We start from the raw sequence: 19,008 nt of genomic DNA, 5'->3' as shown, positions 1-19,008 counted from the left end.
TCTGTGTATGCACATATATGTATACGTTGAAATGTATAGGTACGTATGTGTGCGTGCGTGGACGTGTATGTCCATGCATGTGTATGTGGGTTGGTTGGGCTATCCTTTCTTCTGCTTCCTTGCGCTACCTCGCTAACGCGGGAAACAGCTGCAAAGTATAATAAAAGAATAAGATATATATATATATATATATATATATATATATATATATATTATATATATATATATATATATATATATATATATATATATTTTTTTTTTTTTTTTTTTTTTTTCAAACTATTCGCCATTTCCCGCGTTAGCGAGGTAGCGTTAAGAACAGAGGACTGGGCCTTTTTTGGAATAATCCTCACCTGGCCCCCTCTGTTCCTTCTTTTGGAAAATTAAAAAAAAAACGAGAGGGAGATTCAGCGTCTCTTTTAGTCGTTTCGCACGAGGTAAGTGGAAGTATTTTACTCCCCCGATCCCAGGATAATATATATATATATATATATCTATTTATATATATCAATTATATTTATATATATAATTCATCATGTCCCCTATACGTGAACTGAATGAGAAAGTAATACATATAAGAATTTCAAATTTTATTATCATAAACTTTTGGCTTGCGCAAAAGCCTTCATAAAAGACACTGAATAAATGCAGAGATGCCAGTCCATACATCCCCATAGGTCAACCCACCCTTGCCGGTTAGTTTGGTGGCTCTGGTGGGTCATAATGTTGAACCTTAGTGAGCAAGGTTTTCCACCAGTAGGAAGACGAAGGCGACGCCACACCCAAGAAACAGTAGATAGAAAGCTCCTTGCAGGTGATCCAGCCCCAGTACCCTTTGGCCTTCTTCTGCCTGTGAAAGAGAGAACCATCACTAGTGTTTTTTCGGACAATAGACGTGACTATCCAGTGATATCTAAACGCCAATATTATACCGAGTTGGAAAGTGTCTTTTTCATTAATATCAGTATCATAATCATTATATATATATATATATATATATATATATATATATATATATATATATATATATATATATATATATATATATATATATATATATATATATATGCTAGTTTTTTGAGAGCATGTAATATCATTTTAAATGGAGGAAACATATTGTATCTGAGTATCTCTAGTGACGACATAACTACAAACAGAATTTATCTAGTTCCTCTTTATGCTATGCTGACATTTATCATTTTCTATGACATAAATCAGACTTAACAAAACAAAATCAAAAGTTATAATCTTGGTAATCATATACTTTCAGCATGTGTCGATAATTGCGACAAAAAGTTATTATATGCTACACTGATCAACAGCCAACATGTTTCAAAAATACAAGTAGCTAATCTTCACTAATTTGGAGGCATTAAGCACAAATATGACACTTGCAGTTGTTAAATAGCTCTAGTTTTGACGATACGGAGTGGGACCCATTATGTACGATTTGCACCTCTTTTGGCATTGTGCGACTTTGAGGCGAGATCTGGCAACCCTAAGTGGGGGGAAGCAGATGTAATCAGCAGCCTGGTATTGCATCATCCCACTTGCTCTTTATCTTTTCCTTCCAGGGAGTCACCCACTGCACACGTGTCATACTCGTTTCCTAAAGTCTTTTTTCGTACCTTGACCTCTCTCTTTGTGCCGTGCTCTTGTCATTAACTTGTTTCTTATCCCTAAGTCTATTCTATATTCAACTTGGAGCTGGCTTAGATATTGCAATCAGTCAGTGCAATACAATACAACGCTTTCTGCTCTTTGAAATGCCGCGTGCTGTATATTTGTCATTCTGATTAAATAAACTTCTTCGGTTGAGCGAAGGAACACGAGTGACTGACGTTTGAGTAATTTCTTTGCAGAATGTCATCAGGGATGCTTCGTAAGGGTTTGAATAATGCATATAGCTTTTATCATAGTCATGGGACGGTGACTCTTGCATCAGAGAAGTGTGCTATAACCACGATCATTAGGAAAGCCTGTGATTTTTACTTTGGCTGCTGCAATGCTGGGGACTGGATTTGTGCCCCACACATTTGCTTCAATGCTCGTGCAACCAACCTTCGCAGCTGGTTGAATAGTAATAGGCGATTGATGCCTTTTTCCTTGCCCACGGTGTGGAGAGAGACGACACATCACGTCAGTGTCTGTTGCTTCTGCCTGGTGTCTCCAGTCCGGCAAGGTATTTATAAGAGGAAAACGCGAACCTCGAGCTATCCACAATACCATCTGCTACGCGCCGGTACCCAGCGGTGAAGGGCTTTCCGTTCTGGAACCCCAGATTTATTTTCCCTGGGATCGGATAATGAACAGGATGACGAACTTTGCGAAAGACATCAGTCATCAGCATCAAAAGATCTTTATTTTGCACCGAACGTGACGTCTGCTGAACCACGTCAGAAATCTGGAACTGTTGAAGAGTAAGGCAGAATTGCTGGCTCGAGACTGCAACAGTGGAATCCTCTTGATGTAGTTGTGTCTGTGTTTCGTGCCCACCTGAAAGATTTCGCTCCATTACTTAAGATGAAAGGTAACCTCGTTGTCTCCAACGATGGAGATGGTCTGATGGCAGTCCTCAGTATTAATGTCGTCCCTGAGGAGGCGAGACTGGTCATAGACTCATCAAAGTTGAGTTTAAAAGCTATTCTGGTAGAAGATAGCAACGCCTTCCTGCCAATTCCAGTTGGTCATACAGTCTATATGGAGGAGCCATATAACATCATAAGGAATCATCTAAATTGTATAAACTATAAGAAATACTAAGACAGCTTTGTGGTGACTTGAAGGTTGTTGCCATCTCGTTTGGGCTGCAGTAGAGCTACGCGAACATTTGCTGTGTTCCCTGTGTAAATGGGACAGTCGAACTAAGACTTTCCATTACAACAAGAGGGATTGGGCTTCCTGACAGTAGCTGGAACCAGGAACAAAGAATCAACAGCAGCTACTGATGGTAGAATCCAGCAAGATTCTGCTACCACCTCTGCACATCAAACTGGGCCTTGTGAAGAACTTCTCTAAGGTTGTAGGCAAGCTTTTAGGTACTCTGGTGGGAAATTCCCAAGGCTCAGGGAGGAAAAAAAATCAAGGGCGTTATCGTCGGTTGACAAACCTGCCAGCTCTTCAGAAATGAGCAGTTTGACCGCATCGTCAGTGATGACGAGAAGACATCATGGAATGCTTTCCGTGTGGCAGCCATCAACTCTCTCTGACATATCAAGTCTGACAACTAAAGGAAACACGTTGAAAACCTGTTGCTATCCTGCCAGAAAATGGGCTAAACTATGTCTTTCTAGATACATTTCATCCACTCTTATCTGAATTTCTTTTTTCCCGTTAACTACGGTGTAGTGAGCGCTACGCGCGACGAAAGTTTCCATCAAGATAATTTGGCGATAAGATAACGGTACCAGGGCAAATGAATATCAGCGATGTTAGCAGATTATTGCTGGACGGTGACAGGAGATGCTCGAAGACTTGTAAACAAGGGACAGGTAAAGAGGCGTCACGTTTAATCGAGGTAAACCATTGACTGTACCATGTGTCATCAATATAGTGTGCACTTGTGCACTATAAGTAAAACGTAAGATAGTAAATTAATCTTGGAAAAAAAATAGCCAATCGAGCATTTTCGTTATCATTTTCTTGTTCAGCATCCCAAGATCCTTTTAGAATAACACCTTCCTCTCTCGAAGCATGTAACAAGTAAGAATTTGTTGCTCAGTGTTATTAGAAACGAAGTTTTACACACACACACACACACACACACACACACACACACACACACCATAACGTAAGCTCTCTACCTGGGACCAGTGGGAGTTGTCTCGTCTCGCGGCTGGTGGATATCCTGGACCGGGCGTTACCACCCTTTCGATTTAGGGAAGCCACTTCGACATCATAACCCCCAACATGTGGCGTACCACAGGACACAAATATGGAACCGCTCTTCTTCTTCATCCCTACCGCCGACGCCGCGAAGGATACATACTACTGCTGGAAGTACGTACACAATTCCATCTTTAGCATCACTGTTAACAACAACTCCCCTGACTACGGTGCTCTTCAGTACATTATAAACAACCTTCAGGAGTGGACTACGGCCAACTACGTCACCATCAACCATACCAAGACTATGTCGATGCACATCAACCTGGACATAGACAATATCCTGTCCCTGACATGACACGAGACAGTGACATCCTCCGGATAGTCAGAGACTTCAAACATCTTTGATGTTCCTGTTAACAACGGTTTAAACTAGTAATCACGTTAGCACTATCATGAATTTTCCTCATACCGTCTGTACCTTCAGCACCGACTGCACTCACCAAGTGGCCGGACCACTAACTGAGTTCATGAATGTCTATACCATCTTCAGTCTACCTAAGCTCACTCACACCTCCCCAGGTAGGTCCTCCTCACTCACAGCTACACACAGGCACCAGATGGAAAGAGCGCAGAAAAAGGGAATGCAGAATCATCCTGGACCCACCTCACATCCCTTGCCAAGACGCCCTCATTTCGCTGAACCTGTCCACCCTCCCTGACCAACACCAGCAGCTCACACGTCGGTATAGCAGTGCACACTGCTGACAACCCATCACAGAGACCTCCTCCTTCTCCTCCCACCGACGCCCCACCATCATGAACCGCCGTTCGTCGCCACAATCGACTTGAACCAATCAGAGCTTGTACACACAGATACAAAAACAGTCCCATACCTACCATTATGAATGTCATAAACAATCCATGAATAATGCATTAACTATGCAAGTGAACAGCTGTTTTCGATTAGGATATGTAGTATGACAACTACTGTGTCATTGTAACTTTTCATTACTTAATGTTAACCAAGTGCATGATGTATACATCATAGTAATTACTGTGTAAATATCCTTGGATATCTGCCACCTTGTCTATCTAAATGTATCTTATCCATTTGCTTATCCAAAGTGTGCAAATGGCCAGCTAACCTTGGTCGTAAGGTCCGTTATGATTCGTTAACTAGTCACTATCATAACCTCCTAGTTTTGTGATATCGGTAATACCTTATTTGTGGATTTCAGTCGAATGGCTGCCTAAATCTAATGAGCTGTCATCTGTTTATTCTTATTGATTCGTTTCACACACACACACACATACACACACACACACACACACACACACACCGACATGCACACACACACACACACACACACACACACACACACACACACACACACACATGCAGACCCCCACGGTGTAGTGGTTAGCGTTACTGGCTGTGAGTCAGTATGGACCAACCTAAGACCGGGCCTACGTGGGTTAGAATCCTGGGTGCGGTAGTCAACTCACACCCAACCCAGATGCCCATCTTCCTCTTGATGCTGGTCGTTAAATGGATACTTAGACTGGGAGGCGGGGTTAGGGGTGGAGGGGTTGGGGGGGGGGGAGTTGTGCTGTGCATACATACATAGGAGTAAAGATATGGTGCATATATATATATATATATATATATATATATATATATATATATATATATATATATATATATATATATATATATATATATATATATACATTTGAAAGGATCACAATTTTGCGCGTAATCATGTATATTCCTATGAGTCCCCATGGACTCATTGGAACATACATGTTCATATACCTGTAAATTTTTATCTTGTGTTTTCTCTTCATCATCTCTTGTGTTGGCTGTGTTTCTGACGTGGTTGGCGATAACATCATCCAGCCAGTAGTTTATGAGTCCGCCTTCCTTCAACCGAAACATCATCCTACTGATGCAGCGACGGTACGGGGCGCCTATCCTGGGAGACGCCGGAGAAGTTTTATCATTGCAAGTATCCTTTGTCATCAATTGTTTGTAAAGAAAGTAAAAGAAGTGACATTAATTATTCTGTTCTAAAATATCTAAGACAGAGGAACATCTGGTAGGTAGTCAGTTGTAATTGTAACCCCAATGCAGTAAGGAATATCTACATATGATCTTCGTGTACATACGTATATCAGTATTCTTAGTGTCGCTAGACGAATGAATAGTCAGTGAGCTCAGAATCCATGCCAAACTCTTTGAATGTACGTTACCAGTAGTCATATGATATGCAAATACAAAGGAATGGGAATAGCAATGGACCACTGGATCCTTTGGAGGCTGTTTGCGACAGTGGAAGAATTAGTCTGGTAGTGGCAGGAAAGGAGACAGATGACTCAAGGAGAAATACTTATAGACTTTGAAACGTAATAAAATGTGTGTGGTATCCTTCTTGACTGTTACCTTGAGTTCTTGTGATCCAGTTCATTAACAGAATCAACATCAACAAGAATAAAGTTAAATAAGGTTGACTTCTGTGCCAAAGAGGATCATAACCCAATTGTGTTTTAAACTGATGTAAAGAGAGGCTCCTTCATCAAAGAATGAATGGTCTGTTTAATGGACCAAATTCCATCAGGCTCATATTACCAGCAGATTGCATTTTACAGAACCTAATTGTACAGGTGCGGAGGTATATGAAGGTTTTGAGAGTGTATGCTGTCGGAGGTAAGTTGCCAGTAGCAGTGAAAAGTTTTCACCAAGGATGTGGGGCATATGTGCATATGTGCGAGTAGGAAGAGAGGCGAGTGATTGGTTCCCAGTGAATGTCGGTCTGTGGCAGCGGTGTGTGATGTCCCCGTGGTTGTTTAATATGTTTATGGATGGGGTGGTTGAGGAGGTAAACGCATGAGTTTTTGGAGAGAGGGGTGAGTGTGCGGTCAGCTGGGGATGAGAGGGCTTGGGAAGTAAGTCAGTTATTGTTCGCCGATGATGCAGCTCTGGTGGCTGATTCGAGTGCGAAGCTGCAGAAGTTGGTGACTGGGTTTGGAAAATTGTGTGAAGGGAGAAAGTTGAGAGTAAATGTGAATGGGAGCAAGGTTATTAGGCTCAGTAGGGTTGAGGGATAAGTTAACTGGGATGTAGGTTTGAATGGAGAAAAACTGGGGAGTGAAGTGTTTTAGATATCTGGGAGTGGACTTAGCAGCGGATGGAACCACAGAAGCAGAAGTGAGTCACTGGGTGGGGTAGGGGGTGAAGGTTCTGGGAGCGATGAAGAAGTGGGGAACGAGAAACAGACAAAGAAAGGCCACTTTCGTCCACACTCATGGTCTAGCTGGCATGTACATTGTACCAAAACCGCAGCTTCCTATCCACATCCAGGCCTCACAGACCTTTCTATGATTTACTCCAGACGTTTCACATTCTCTGGTTCAGTCCACTGACAGCGCGTTGACCCCGGTATACCACATCGTTCCAATTCACTCTATTCCCCGTACGCCTTTCGCTTTCCTGTATGTTCAGGCCCAGATCGTTCAAAAACTATATCACTCTATCCTTCCATCTCCAATTTGGTCTCTCACTTCTTCTTGTTCCCTCCGCCTCCGACATATATATCATCTTTGTCAACCCTTCCTCACTCATTCTCTCCGTATGTCCAAACCATTCAAGTACACCTTCTTCTGCTGTCTCAAACACACTCTTTTCATTACCGGAAAGTTGTCGGGTTGAGCAGTTCAGAGAAATGGTTTAGCTAGGATCTGAGTTTGACTGGAAAAAATTCAGAGGACGCGGAGGGGTTTGAGATATATACCTGGGAATGGATATTGCAGCAAATGGAACTACGGGAGCTGAGATGAGTCATAGCGTACGTGAGGGGGCGAAGGTTCTGGGAGCACTGAAGAATGTATGAAAAAAGAAGTCGTCATCTGGAAGGGCGAACATGGTTGTGTTTGAGGGTATACTAGTCAGGATTTGACCTCGCTATAGCTAGGCTTTTGAATGTTTCTCTCATTATTCTAAGTTCTCTAAGCTAGATAACCGACAACTTAAAGCTTAGTAGCAAGTTATCTCTGGTCGTTGATGATTATGATTGACCTCACAAGCTCCATGATGCTGGTAACAGTGTATTTCATAACGAATGAGCTCGACTCTCTTTCAAGCACTCCGAAGTGTACTTGTAGCACGTCCATGTTTCCATCGCTGATAACTTATCCAAACTTAAAAGTTATCACACCCACACCAAGCTGAACCACTGACTTACCTAAATCCCCATCCATCTCCAGCGAAGGGCGGATACTCGGTACGGCTAATGTGGATCGGTGTGTATCCTTGTTTATTGGTGTAGGTGGCAGCCACTGACGGCAGCGCAGGGAACTTGAATGTAATGTACGAGTAGCCTCCGGCCAGTACCCGTCGGAACTGCTCCTCCTCTGGCGCATACTGAGGCCACACATTGGTGGGAATATAGGCTTTAGTCTTGGTAGAAAGGTAACCCAAGCTAGTCAGGGGAAGTACGCAATGTTCAACCAGGAAAATAAGGGAGGTGATCCTTTCCCGAGTAAGGTAGCTACTGTAAAAATCAAATCTTGGTAAACGCCACCTCCACTCTTCCCTAAAACTCGAGTAGGCATATGAATGTGCGGTGTCCACTGAGATGGTCCCTAGTCGCTACCAACCTTTTCATACGATTTTTCTTTGTAAACAACGCATTTGAATCCCTCTGTTTCTCTAAGTATTTCCTCACATAAAGTCTTGAGTAGGCATCTGATCCACACATCCCTCACCATTTCTGATGCCAAATTCTTCCTGTTCACTTATTCTTTCTGATATCCTGTGCATGCTGCCACCCTGTCAATCATCACTCTCCCATACAACTTGCTTGGTAAACTCAACTATCTTATACCTCTTTAACTGAAGCATTCACATTTGTCCTCCTTGCATTTATATAACTGCATTGGCATTCCACCAATCTTTAGAAGCTTTTACCTTGAGCCATAAATTCATTGAAAATCCTGGCTAACCAATCAGCAAAACTGTCACTTTCTTCCTTGAGAAATTCAACTGCAGTCCCATCTATTCCTGCAGCTTTTCCACACTTCATATTTTGCAAGGCATTCAATACCTCTTCTCTTTTCACCAAACCACCAACATAACTGTCCACTTCGTACAATTTCGCATCCCAAGTATCCTATATGTACCACTATTCTCATCATGCACATTCTACAGTCCTTCAAAATACTCACTTTACCTCCTTTCCACCATCTTCTTCACCTCTTACCTTTTCCTTTCTTGTTTTCTTTACTGATACTCCAATTTTTTCTCATCCTCACCGTGTCTACCTCCATACAAAGCATTTTCTTATTTTCGGTACAATCTGCCACTCTTTCCTTCCCCCTGATCTCCTGTCGCTTCCTCTTGTATACCTCCCAATCACACGTACTTCCTCCTGACAGGTAACGCCCTTACACCACCTTTTCTCTTTTTCTAACGATTTAACTTCCTCATCCCACCATTCAGTACCCTTTCTCACACGCCCAATTCCCAGCATTAGTAGGCGGCCTACTTCTCTCACAATGTTTCTTTGAATACCTGTCATTACTCACCCGTTTCCCTACTTTTGCTTACTCTCGCGTTCTGCCGTTTATCATCCAATCTCTCCTGGTATTTCTGCATTCAAGCCTTTTTCCCAAGCTCACTCATCTTCACCTTCCATCACCCTCACCTCAATCAAGAAATTATCAAATATCCCAGCTGCTGCCCCTCTCGGCAGATCTCTAACCAAAAGTCTCTCTTCAGCACGCCTATCAATTAGGAAATAATCAACTAATGGTCCTTTACAACCAACCCCCTCACCCACAGATACTTACTGATGTCTCGCTTTTCAAACCAGGTATTCTCATTCACCAGTTCTCACTCTGCAAGCAACTCCACAAGCTGTTATATCCTTTTCTTTCACAACACGAGGAACCCTAAACCCCTGAATTATACTCCCAAATGCCCCTCTCCCAGTTTCGTGCAAGAAAATCACCCGTCACAGGTACTTGATCCCTTACATCTAATTTTCTGATGCACTCATCAGCTCCTCTCTCTTGTAATCCACTCTTATTTCTACCCACAAACAGTCTGAGGCTCTCCTCATCATACTCCCTCACACATTCCCACAACTCCCTCTTCAGCAGTAATGCCATCCCCTTCTTAATTCTTGCCTTCACACTACCCCCTTTATCTACCCTGATTCACTCCTAAACCACTCTTCTCCATCCCATTGGGTTTTCCATTCAGAGCAGAGCATGAGGTTCCTCTCTCCAAGCATGCTAACTGCCTCTCCCTTCTGCTCTTGTTGGTAGTATGTACAAACATTCAGACATTCCAATCTGAGCTTCGGAGAAAGAGGAACACTCCTCCTTTGGTTCATTTTTCTTTTGCATAGAGAAAATTAAGGAATACAAGAAGGGGAGGGTTTGCAGCCCTCTGCTCCCATCACCCCTTTTAGTCGCCTTCTACGACACGAAGGGAATACACGTGTAGTATCTTTTCCTCTCTAACATCCAAATCTTCTTAACTGAAATGATATCAAATGGTTTACAACGCAGATTTAAACAAAGGTGGTGAGGTTAGCGATATTCCTCAAACAAAATAAGATGATTTAATAATGATAACTGAAGTAATAGTAACCATAAGATAGAGGATACAGAACCTATTAAGAATGTACCAAACACCATGACTGCCTTCTTAACAAAGAGAAATGGAATTTTGAATTGCTATAAAATCTCTTCATTATAGATTACCTGCATTTCTTTGAAGATCTTCTTAACTACAGGGTCAGGATGTTTATCGAAGTATATGGTAAAACATCACCTATTCGCCCTGTGCCCCAGCGCCAACCGTCCCGAGCCACCAAGTCCTGGAAGGTGTTAATTTCAGGGTTCTTGTCCTGGACGATGAGATGTGACACCAGGGAGGAGCGGTAGGCGGTGGTCAGTATCAAACACGACACCAGCCACAGCCCCACCATCAGCTGTGTATAGATATCTGTTTATAGTAACCATCATAGCACTATGATCACTATGATATGTGTATACACACACACACATACACATACACTGGCCTAGGCTGGTGTATGGTTATAGTGTGAGTGTGCATATATATACATATTGGAATAAATACATGTTACATATACACAAGGTTAAAAAACGGGGCAACATGAATGTAAGCTCGCTTCCCATAACACACAGATAGTAGTCACACAAACAGACCCTTAACAGTTTAATGATACTAGAACATTTTCTACCATACACTGCCTCATTACCTTTGGACATCGATGATTATAATTCTACCACTGGACTCAGCGTTGACTACATCTTCCTCCAGCACGCCCATGAACAACCTCCACAACTGGAACATCCCCAATACGTCACCAGAAGCAACACCAAGACCATAATTAAGTACGTCAGTCATGCATTCATCCACGTCCCACCTCGTTCTATCCTCCACAGCTCCACCCACCTTCATGAAGGTTATTTCATCCACGAGGCCTCTCGGTGCCACTTTCAGTGACAAACTAAGCTTGAAGGAATACGTCAGTACTACATTCAAACCACCCAGCTATCTTCTTCATGTTCGTCGTCAAATCATGACGCATGGACACTCTGCACCTGACTTCATGAACAGCTACAGATTTTTCATCTTCCTCAACTCATCCTTACCTTCCCCACTTGTGCCTCTTCCCTGTCCACTACACAATAGGGATTATTAGTAGAGGTGGTGGGAAGGGCAAACAAAAATGTCTTTTGTTCCTCTTACAACAATAGTCAACACATTTATCCTTTCATACGTCTCTGACTACTGCCTGGACCTCATCAGACAGTTCGAGAATAAGCTAAAGAAATCACGTCTCCACCGTCACATCTTACCACATGACATCCACCGTCCTCCAGCCCCAACACACCAAGTCCTATGAATTTACACAGACCACTTCAGCAAAAGGTCCATCCAATCTACTGTGACTATTATCAAAATTTACAAAATAATGAATCAACATCCACTTCCTATATAAGAAAGGATTGCCTGTTCAGCGAACGTTTTCAGATACCATGTGTGTATGTTTCACGTATGCTTTCCATATTCTCAGCCAAATACACACACACACGCACACACACACACACACACACACACACACACACACACACACACACGCATATATATATATATATATATATATATATATATATATATATATATATATATATATATATATATATATATATATATATATATATATATATATGTGTGTGTGTGTGTGTGTGTATGTTTCCATGCACATTCGCCAATTCCTTGGCATGGTATTGCCAGAAACAGAGTCGCCTTACTGACTGGCATTCATTCTCTAGTTATCATGTTTAATGAACCTTTCCATGATTTTTCTCGATCTCTTCATATGCCATGACCCAACCCAATGACAACACCTCGTCGTCCCCTGTCAACCAAATCGTTCCAATTCACTCTATCCTTTGTACGTTCAGCACCCTCCTGTATGATCAGGAGTCAAAGACGTTCGCGAAGTTCTGATTGGCGATGGTCATCATCTACTACAAAAACAAAATATGCGTCCAGAATCATAGCTGGTCACCAGACCAGAGCCTCCCACACAGATTTCACTTTATAAATCCTCCAGCTCAATAGTGGAGTCCCTCAGGGAGCAAATCTTTCTCCTCTTCCATTTATTTCTCCATGGTCTCTCTTTCCAACCTTAGGAAACCAGAGGGTAATAATCCTCACATATGTAGATAGATTATGAAATACTTCACATAACCTTAACACTGTACAAGCAACAACGAAAAAATCAGAATCACATCCACCCTTATAGAACATATGGGTTACTCGACACAGAATGTCTATATGCCCACAGAAATCCTCCGTCACCTGCTGCACCTTAACAATACACAAACGTTTCGTGTTAAGAATACCTTAACGTGTGGTAAACTTACCCGACTGGTTACGTTAACAGGCGGATCAGGGATCCAGTTTTGCATCAGCGAGCCCCAGCTGTAGAAGATGGCGGAGCTCAGGGCAACGTCACGCCCACCGAACAGTCTCGACCACGTCTTCTGCTGCAACCACTGAGCAGTGGCCCACAACAGGATGCTGATGGTAAGTGCCATCCAGATCACTCCTAACCTAGCCACCAGAGGTGGTAAGATATGGAAACCCACTATAATCTGACACGATATTCTAAAGATTAAAGAAGTGACTTTGATAATACTACTCTCTTTCAATGACAACACTAGTGTCGTGTTAAAGACTCTATGTGATATATGGAGTGAGTTATCGCTAAGAAAAAAGTTAAAAAGTCTCAGTAACTAAGGATGAGGATAAAACTGCTTCAAATCATTGTTCAAAGAATGATTTGTTGACCAAGTGGTCACAAACGGTATAATCTTTACGTAATTCATCTTTTAATAAACTCACATATAACTCTTGAGTATTCCTTCAGTAAATGCTGCCGGAAAATTATTTCATTTACTTAAACTCAAGAGTACAAGCTACAGTCCCATAGTTCCAAGTTATTAGACTAAACTTCATATGTTTATCCTAATCGGAGTTAGTTAGTTGCTCTCTCAAGTGGCAAGTAATCTTATATGTTTTATTATATTTCAGTTATAAAGTTTATTCTAATGAAAACTTTGACTCTCTTCTTAAAGTGAACGTAACCTGAGGATAAGAGAAACGCTCTTACGATTTTTACTTTCGCTATATCAGACATTAGTCCCTTTGTTTTGTAAATGCCAAATGACTAATTATTATGAGCTTCGGTGTAAAAGAACAGCCGTGGTACAGAGACCAAGTTCTGGATCAGTTACTTAAGAGAAAGGTTAATTTTGTTAGAGTTGTGGATGAACTATGTTTATCTGACTGGAAAGCCAAAAGGTAAGCATTTGAAGATAAGAAAAGTACTATTCCCATTATACTTTCTAATTACGATCATAATTCTTACATCTATATACTCTAATACAAATTATTTTCATGACATGATAAAGCCCATGCTAACGTTTATATCATCAAATGATTTTTTGGGATGTTTATATTCTTACAGTTCGTAGCCCATAGCCAGGGTAAGGAGAATGGTTGCAAGACACTAGATTCCATACAGTACTCGACTTTCTCTGGAATGAAGACTAAATGGTGGCTAACACTGTCCACAGCTGCACGGAATTCATCGTGTTGATGCCCAGAACTTGTATATAAGAAATTCTACTAGGAATACTTGTCCTCAAACACAATAAAGTGAGAACATGAACATAAATCTACAAACAGTAGAAAGACCAAAGTCTTCATTGGTTACATTTTTACCTGGTTTGAAATTGATGAGATCAGAAATATAATGCGTGCAGTTTGCTAATATCTATCTAAGTGCCTCACTCACTTTAAGAATGTCGCGTCAAGAAGACACTGACAATGGCCTTATTCTTATACATTTTTGAAATGCTACAGGTGCGTGAAGATGTATTCGTTGCAGAAAGAATGAGAAAAGTCATTCCCAAAATGATGGAAATTTAGATTGTGTGAATAGGTAGATGTAGAGAAAACTAAGCAGTGGAGCAAGGAAATTATTGGTGTAAAATATATCTTGAAGTTTAGTATGGACTCTTGCATGTATTGTTTATCAAAACTCTAATGATATGAGCCGATGAGTTAGCAATTGCTATAAACTAGGGAATTTGTTATCATTCCTCTAATTTGTCAAACGTAATTTCTCTGATATGAAACCACTGAGAAAAGCAATAATACTTGTATTTTGTTGAGATATTTTGAATTATGACCTCCATCTTAATGCCCCCGCAAAGTTATCTTTTGGTTTACTAATTTCTAATTATTAAAAGAATACGACTTTAATTACGCAGTAAATGGAAAGTCAGTTCTTACCCGGGAATGGCCTGATAATGGCCAAGTGTTGAGGTAGAAATGTTGGTTTTAAAGATATTATGATGACAGTGTCCTGGTTATACAACGTGGAGAACTGGACGACCTGTATCCTAGCAGGTGTGGGTGTGAGAAGCATGGAGAAGTCTGCCTGCTGGTGCTGGAGGACGCCTACTGTCCCCGTCCAGTTGCCGTCTCCCTTTGACACACCGAACTGGCCGTCCAAAGGCTCCCGCACCTCGTAGCTGTGGTGTAAGACAAGTGTTCACTCGACCACTGTGGTTGATGTCTACATCTGTGGTTGATGTCTACATCTGTGGTTGATGTCTACATCTGTGGTTGATGTCTACATCTGTGTTTGATGTCTACATCTGTGGTTGATGTCTACAGCTGTGGTTGATGTCTACATCTGTGGTTGATGTCTACAGCTGTGGTTGATGTCTACATCTGTGGTTGATGTCTACAGCTGTGGTTGATGTCTACATCTGTGGTTGATGTCTACATCTGATGGTTGATTTCTACAATTGTGGTTGATGTCTACAACTGTGGCTGATTTCTTGACCTGTGGTTGATTTCTACAAGTTGAGCATTTGAGAACATTAGACGAAGTGGAAGACTCACTAATTAAGAGTATGATTATGAGATGTTTAGTCTTAAATGATACTTGAAGTGTTGTGTGTTGAATCTCTCTCTCTCTCTCTCTCTCTCTCTCTCTCTCTCTCTCTCTCTCTCTCTCTCTCTCTCTCTCTCTCTCTCTCTCTCTCTCTCTCTCTCTCTCTCTCTCTCTCTCTCTCTCTCTCTCTCTCTCTCTCTCTCTCTCTCTCTCTCTCTCTCTCTCTCTCTCTCTCTCTCTCTCTCTCTCCCGTACGTGAAGTTGGCCTGCGCAGCGAAGGTTCTCAGCATCCTAACATCCAGGGAGTCTAGTGGGGTCAGGGTCGTCCCTGGCGTTTGGTTGTCGCGCCTGAAGCCTGAGACTGGGAAGTCGTGCACGGCCATAATGCTGAACTTGTGCCCCATGAAATCGTTCAGTTGGTCTGAAATTATATTCAATTTATTACAAACACGCCACTTCAGGTCTCTCATACTGAAAATGTGTTCTCATCCTTAGTGCCTATACTATACTGAGGTGTCTTATCTCATTGGAATACTTGAAGCTTAGATAGTTCACGTATTTGGAGAGCCTAAGCTTTGCTGAGCTATCTGTACATCTTCGTTTGGCTCTCAACTTCAATATACCCTCTTTCTTTACCTCTGTTCACTCATTCTTTCCATATATCCAAGCCATTGCAACACACTCTCTTCTGCTCTCTCAACCACACTCTATATTATCACACCACTCTCTTGCCCTTGTTACCACGCATCTTTCTTATCCTTTTATAACTTATTCGATCAAGTCACTTTTCACTACATATTGTCCTCAAACGTTTTTAACACATCCACCCTTTGCAAATCATCATTTATAGCACCATACCTTGTATCCTTACAGCATTGTTGAGACAATTATACCTTCAAACATGTTCAATTTTACCTTATCAGAGTTGGAGGGGACAAGGAGAAGGAGGACATCAAATTCGAGATGGAAGGATGGAATAAAAAAAGATTTTGAGTGATCGGTGCTTCAATAAGCATGAGGGTGAAAGGTGCGCATGGAATAGAGTGAATTGGAGCAATGAGGTTTACAGGGGTCGATATGTCAATGGACTGAACCAGGGCCTGTGAAGTGGCCGGGGGAACCATGAACAGGTCTATGGGGCTTTGGTTTGGATATGGGGCTGTGGTTTCATTGCATTGCATATAACTACAAAAGAACTGATGCAAGCGAATGAGGACTTTCTTCCTCTGCTTCTGGCGCTATCTTCCTAACGCGGGAAAAGACTATCAGGTAAGGGGGAAAATATAATTCTGTACGTATGTATGTATATTTATATTCTAACTTAAGCAAAGTACTTAATTTTCTCGACCAACCCCTAGGGGAGGATGAAAAGCTGGGTAGATTGGAGACCGCAACTAGGACGGTGTTCTCGTCCCAGAAACTGATTTGAAACTTAATTCTGTGTCATAATATTTCTAAATGCTAAATCCCTTGTTCAAATCTGAGTAACTACAAGGGTGAGAGGGATGTAGAATGGCACAACACACACCTTGCAAGATGCCTTTGTCTATATGAACGCTGGAGTTCGAGTGCCACAGTTGGAGGAGCTGGACGCCCACCTCGCCGTTCTTGCAGTAAAGGCACCGCCGGTATACGTCTATGTGCTTACTCCATACTGAAACACGATAAGATCAAAAGTGAACTTTCGTGTAATGATCTCAGTTCATTAACATCCAAAAGTCTCTCTTTCGCGCGTCTATCAATAAACACGTAATCCAATAACGCTCTCTGGCCATCTCTCCTACTTACATACGTATACTTATGTATATCTCTCTTTTTAAACCAGGTATTCCCAATCACCAGTCCTTTTTCAGCACATAAATCTACAAGCTCTTCACCATTTCCATTTACAATACTGAACACCCCATGTACACCAATTATTCCCTCAACTGCCACATTACTCACCTTTACATTCAAATCACCCATCACTATAACCCAGTCTCGTACATCCAAACCACTAACACACTCACTCAGCTGCTCCCGAAACACTTTTCTCTCATGATCTTTCTTTTCATGCCCAGGTGCATATGCACCAATAATCACCCATCTCTCTCCATCCACTTTCAGTTTTACCCATATCAATCTAGAGTTTACTTTCTTATACGCAATCACATACTCCTACCAGTGTAGTGCTACTCCTTCCCTTGCTCTTGTCCTCTCACTAACCCCTGACTTTACTTCCAAGACATTCCTAAACCACTCTTCCCCTTTACCCTCGAGCTTCGTTTTACTCAGAGCCAAAACATCCACTTCCGTTTCCTGAAACATATTACCTATCTCTTCTTTTTTCTCATCTTGGTTACATCCACACACATTTAGACACTCCAATCTGAGCCTTCGAGGAGAATGAGCACTCCCCGCGTGACTCCTTCTGTTTCCCCATTTAAAAAGTTAAAATTCAACAAGGGGAGGGTTTCTAGCCCCCCGCTCCAGTCCTCTTTATTCGCCTTCTACGACACGGGAGGAATGTGTGTGAAGTATTCTTTCTCCCTTGTCCCTTATACCTGGTGGTTATGAGATATCATATATATAAATGTCTTTCAACCTTATGTAAATGTAATATGTCAACAGCAACACGGTCTCTGAAATGTCTCCCTGGAGCAAAGCTGTTGTTGTTTTATTACTAGTATTACCTTTCTTTGGAGATCCTTTTTTGAGCCTCTTGTTGTGTTGAGAGTGCTGGTGGCTGCGGATAACAAGGTAAAGGGCGTGGACGGTGTTACGAAGACTAGGATGGTGGAAAATTGCCTCCACTCCTGGTCGTTCTCCTACTATCATCACGAGTGTTTCTGGCCACTGCCACAACTCCGTCACCTCAAGAAACCTGAGATTAATGAACAATCGTCACTCCAACATCTGTTTAGAAATCAAGTCTGTAAATGCTTTCCTGATAGTCATTAAAGATATTGGATATCAAAGATTGGGTGAGATGATGTCTAAAATTGTCAAGAAAATGATGTAAACCCCTATATGTATCCCAGTAGTTAACTTGGAATAAACGTGTGAATGTTGAAAAGGAAAAAAGACAGAGCTCTTGTTTCATACTATGAATGATGTTCTTGAACAAGAGTGAAACTATATTTTCTCGTTTTTCTTATCATGTCAGATACTACTTCTTAATTTATGAGTAAAGTAATCTAACAAACCCAATTATAGGGATAAAAGATCCTTTGACGTTACTTTTTTCTGGCAGGTGTAAATAAGTCACATCTGAATATTTTACATCACCTAAAGGCGAGGTGGTTACTGGTGAGATGGAGGATCAGGGCTCGACAAGGGAGCCTGACATCCCCCCACAGACCCTGCAGGAGGCGGTCTTGTGATGGTTGGTCTCCAGATAATAACGACCCAACCTCCACCACGACCCCACACACGCCATCTTCCGACATACGTCTGTAAACAGACACATGATCTTCTCAAACACTATTGTTATGCTGTTCTCAGAGTACACACGTCCAGATATGTTCCATCATGGATACTACATCATGGCCACTGATATTGTCAGACATGGGAAATTTTGGTAATCGGTTTTGATCAAGGGAATTCATTATCTAAGACGAATATAGATTAAACTGGGAATCGATTGCGAGTGATGTCTGTTGGTTACTATACTTAAGACTTATGAAAA

General features: G+C 41.7%; 1 protein-coding gene across 1 annotated transcript; it reads right to left on the bottom strand.

Moving 5' to 3' along the window:
* Window positions 1-583: 583 nt before the first annotated feature.
* LOC139758571 (uncharacterized) lies at window positions 584-12,975 on the bottom strand. The gene is made up of 5 exons (XM_071680093.1): window positions 12,796-12,975; window positions 10,597-10,826; window positions 8,070-8,248; window positions 5,645-5,804; window positions 584-850 (listed from the first exon to the last, which is right to left on the bottom strand). Exons 2-5 carry the CDS (start codon window positions 10,600-10,602, stop codon window positions 734-736), a joined length of 462 nt encoding a protein of 153 aa, XP_071536194.1. The 5' UTR covers window positions 10,603-10,826; window positions 12,796-12,975; the 3' UTR covers window positions 584-733.
* Between the last annotated feature and the right edge of the window lie 6,033 nt (window positions 12,976-19,008).

This window comes from Panulirus ornatus, chromosome 30 (assembly GCF_036320965.1).
Source record: "Panulirus ornatus isolate Po-2019 chromosome 30, ASM3632096v1, whole genome shotgun sequence".
Classification (NCBI taxonomy): Eukaryota; Metazoa; Arthropoda; class Malacostraca; order Decapoda; family Palinuridae; genus Panulirus; species Panulirus ornatus.
The sequence above is the reverse complement of the archived record's forward strand: the minus strand, read 5'-3'. Positions and strand labels throughout refer to the sequence as shown.

Excerpts from the sequence above, each read along its gene's own strand:
- LOC139758571 (XM_071680093.1), bottom strand. Across the intron at positions 5,805-8,069 it reads GGAGATGGATGGGGATTTAG|GATAGGCGCCCCGTACCGTC; the intron begins GTAAGTCAGTGG and ends GGCGTCTCCCAG. Across the intron at positions 851-5,644 it reads CACAAGATAAAAATTTACAG|GCAGAAGAAGGCCAAAGGGT; the intron begins GTATATGAACAT and ends TCTCTTTCACAG.